The 4237-nt window shown below is 49.4% G+C and overlaps 1 protein-coding gene across 3 annotated transcripts in view; it reads right to left on the bottom strand.

The window, feature by feature from the left end:
- The window catches only part of Inpp5f (inositol polyphosphate-5-phosphatase F), an 85920-nt gene extending 82223 nt beyond the window's left edge, over nucleotides 1-3697 (bottom strand). For all 3 annotated transcript variants that reach the window (XM_029543148.1, XM_021207855.2, XM_029543197.1), the window contains exon 1: nucleotides 3369-3697. In XM_029543148.1, the coding sequence (XP_029399008.1) occupies nucleotides 3369-3465 (97 nt within the window). In that variant the 5' untranslated portion in view covers nucleotides 3466-3697. The remainder of the gene's footprint in view (nucleotides 1-3368) is intronic.
- Nucleotides 3698-4237: the final 540 nt, after the last annotated feature.

Raw genomic sequence — 4237 nt, 5'->3', positions numbered from 1 at the left:
CTTTACAAAAATATAGACTACTCACCACTGTTAGGAAAATAAAAACAAATATTTATACTATTTAAAAAAAATTAAGTGTCAAAAAATAAGGAATCCTGTGTCTCACACACACACACACACACACACACACCCAAGGCGGGGGTGGGTGGGAAGGGGGGGAAGCAGATGCTGGTGTATCAGAGGAAAAAATACAGGTGTAAATTCTCACATTTCTTGAACTGTTGTCAATTTTCTACCCAATTAAATAAATTTTTTGTTTGTTTTGTTTGAGACAGAACCTCTCAATTACGTAGCTCTGGCTGTCCCAAATCCGATATGTAGATTAGGCTGGCCTCAAACTCACAAGAGACCCACCTGCCTCTGCCTCTTGAGTGTTGGGATTCAAGGTGGTCACCACCACTTTTTGTTTTGTTTTTGTTTTTTTGTTTTTCGAGCCACAGTTTCTCTGTGTAGCCCTGGCTGTCCTGGAACTCACTCTGTAGACCACGCTGGCCTCGAACTCAGAAATCTGCCTGCCTTTGCAAGTGCTGGGATTAAAGGCATGCGCCACCACTGCCTGGTTTGGTCACCACCACTCTTGCCTAAATAAATCCCTTAAAAAGAGTGACTCAGCTAAGTGCCATAGGCCACACCTGTAATCCCAAAACTGAGGAGGAGGCAGAGGCAAAAGGAATGTTGAATTTGAGACTAGCTACAGTCAGTTTTAGGCTAGCCTAGGCTACACAGCAAGATGGGGAGAGGGGGGAAACATCAAATTGGGGCCTAAATCATCTTTTTTTTTTTCACATCAATAATTTAAGGGTGAGGAAACGAAGAGTTATATTTAATTCGGGTTAACTCAATCATGAAGCATGTTCTGTATCATAAACACTCTTCAGCCCAGAGACACCAGGATTAGTAAAACAAGGCCTTGTGCTGAGGAGTCTGGTGTCCACTGGAGAAGACACAAACTAGCATCACATAATATATAGAGAAGGTGGGCTGGAGAGATGACTCAGTGGTTAAGAGCTCTTCCAGAGGTCCTGAGTTCAAATCCTGGCAACCACATGGGATCCAATGCCCTCTTCTGGTGTGTCTGAAGATAGCAACAGTGTACCCATATAAATAAAATAAACAAATCTTTAAAAAAAAAATAGAGAGAGAGGGTTATAACTGAGGTGTGTACAAATGACGCAAAATGTCAAGAAAGAAAATAAATGTGACCAATAACTGTCCCATGGATGAGGGCCAGACTAGCCCAGGGCAGACGGGCCTTGAATAGGAGTCTCACACAGTGAAGTAGGTGGGGGGGAGGGGGGGAGTGGAGTGGGGGGGAGGGGTGGAACAGAAAGTCACAGGGATTCCAAGCTACAGAAGTGGTTATTTTAGCCTTAAATATCATTATCACTTTTTTTTCTGATATCTCCAGGAAAAAGAAAACTTCCTGTTTCTGGTCATTCAGTGTGTAAAAATCACAATCCCAGCACTGGTTGGTCCTATAACACCACTTGTAATACAAAAACAAAAACAAGACAAAACAAATTTGGTCAGTAGTCTATTCTGTTGTTGACTAACCAAAGGGAAAAAAACTAAAGATTTTAACTCTGTCACTTCAAACAACAGCAACACTCACCATAATGAGAAAACAATGTTCAATAAAGAGAATTTGAAATAACTCTGCATAGATTTAACAAAAAGACCTAAAGAGCATTCAGATCAAGTAAATATTACTAAAATAGCTGTACGATCTTAAACACTGGATAGGCTAAACTATTTAATAACTACAGGATGCTTCATGTACTCAGCTTGGACATCTAAGGCTCACAAAGGCCTGTTAACTCTGAACTATGATGGCCTCTGCCTTCCTCTAGGCGCTACCTACGTATGAGGGTGATGAAATACGTATCTATGAAATGAGATAAACTGAACTGAGAAGCTATACCAAACTTTATAATGGCGAAAAGTTTTAAGTTTGCTCTCTGATATGAACCTTGGACAAACAAAGGCAACCCAAACCTCATGGCTAGCTCCAGAAAAGGTCCCCTAAGCTTTCTGGCTGAGGAAACTGACCTGCCGAGAGGAAAAGTCCTGTCTGATGGGTTGAGAAGGACTCCAAGCTCCCTCCACTTATGCATTCCAGCTCCCAGGAATTTGGCTCATGGGACTTTTACAGCCAAATCCCCCCCTGCTTTACACCTCACGAGGGTGGCAGGCTAGGAAAGCGGTCAGATTAGGGTAGAGAAGCCCATCATCTATGCCAAGGTCACCAAAAGTCTTCCTGTAGACACGGTAGTGCCTCCATTCTGAAAAGAGGAAATAAAAATACAGCGGCAAGAAAATACAACCAGAGCCGTATTTCTGAAGAAGAAAAAAGTTCTCCTTCACCGCTCTTGCAGTGGACACTACAGAAAAGTGTCCCCAAACCACTCCACTCTCTGGGATCTCACACTTCTCTCATCACCTGAGAAAGAAGACCCTGACCCTACTCCTTCAGGCTACTGTGGGGTTTGACACGATGACACTAAAGGACCGGTCCTTAGCCATCCCCTAAGAGGTAACAAGATGACCTAAAAAGCTCCCTTGAAGTTATTCTACTGGATTCACTCAAGGAACACAGGAAAACGTCCAATGCCGTGGCTCGTTCAAGAGTTCCAGTCTCACTTTTCCTAAAGTAAAAAGATGTTGACCAATGAAGAAAAAAAGCACTGGCGAACTAAGGAGAAGCTACCCAAACTCCTCAGAGCGCTAACTGACCGCAGCTGTCTGAGAACAAGAGCTGCTGCTTAACCCAACTAACTGCAAACAAAGTTTTCTAAAGCCAACTGGTGGCTGGAGACTTTGACCTCTCCTAACTGTGTGCGACAGACATCCAACACAACTTCTTCTCGAAAATGGCAATTCATACACTAGTTTTTGAGCAAGTCCTGTGAGGTAACCGTCCTGAAGTCACTCTTTAATAAGTGACCGAGAACAACTCAAGGATGTCAACAAGGAGTGTCCCGCAGAAGGTTCCACTGAACTGATGGAACTGGAACCCCCCAGAACTTAACAAGGAGTGTCCCGCAGAAGGTTCCACTGAACTGATGGAACTGGAACCCAGAACTTCCCACGCTGGACCGTGAGAAGACATTGCAGGTGGAGGCCTACGGGGGCTTCATAAGGGACCGGGTTCCCGCACCCCAGGCCCCAGATACTGGAGGAGGTGCACTAAAGGGGGTGACCGGCCTTCCCGCCTCCCTCAGTCAGGAGTACTCCCCGAAGCGGCGGCCGCTGACATCCCCAAGCGTCCCGCCCAGCCTCGCGATCCCTGGCCCGGAGGGGCCCGGGCCGCGCCCCCCCGCACTCCAGCTGGCCCGCGCGCCCCACCCAGCCCGCGCCGCGCGCCTCACCCGGTCGGAGCTGCAGGCCGCCGTCGCGCCGGCTGCACCACAGGGCACGCTCGCCCTGCTGCAGGATGTAGTGGTCCTTGGCCTGAAAGAGCTCCATGCCGGCCCCACGCGCTCCGGGAGGCGGCGGTCCCCCGGCCCGGGCACGGCAGCGGCCCGCCCTGGAGCGATGCAGGAGTCCTCCTCCACCGCGACCACCAGAGTCCGTGCCTCAAGGAGACTCCGAGGATCCACCCCACGGAAGAACAGAGTGGGGAAGCACTCGGGAGCCTGACCCGCGGGCCAAGAACACGTTTGGGCGGCCGAGGCCCGGGAGGCCTTTTTCCCCTCCCCCCACAACTCCTGTACCTAGGCTCCGCCCCCTCCTCTGAGACTCCACCTCCTACAGTTCATCCTGGCTCCCTCTAAACTCCGCCTCCTCCCAGGTTCCTCCCCCTCGCCGTGCAACTTTCCCTCCTATAGTTCCTCCCTTCTCTCTTAGGCTCCGCCCTTGCTCAGGCTCCTCCTCCGGCCCTTCGACTCCGCCTCCCTCTGTAGCCCTCCTAGGCCCCGCCCTGGTCCCGCCCAGGAGTTTCTGGCTCAGCCCTTACCAGCCTGTGTCTCAATGAGCTTTCTCCTTTCAGCTCTTGCCGCGCCTCTTTCAGTTCCTCCCTGTCTATAGCCTCCACTCCTCCGCCTCTCCTACTCGCCCGCCTTCTTACCAGCTGCGACTTCAGGCAGACCCTGAGCCTAAGTCTGGTTATACTGGCTCGACTCCCTGATGTGCAAGCCGGTCCTTCATCCCTTCCATTAGCTCCTAGAAAAGTCTGGTCAAGTCCACGAATCCACCTGACATTCCTTTCTCCTTGGAGTACATTTACCCCTAGTCTGAG

The sequence above is a fragment of the Mus pahari genome, chromosome 1 (genome assembly GCF_900095145.1).
Source record: "Mus pahari chromosome 1, PAHARI_EIJ_v1.1, whole genome shotgun sequence".
Classification (NCBI taxonomy): Eukaryota; Metazoa; Chordata; class Mammalia; order Rodentia; family Muridae; genus Mus; species Mus pahari.
This window is presented reverse-complemented; position numbering and strand designations above follow the sequence as displayed.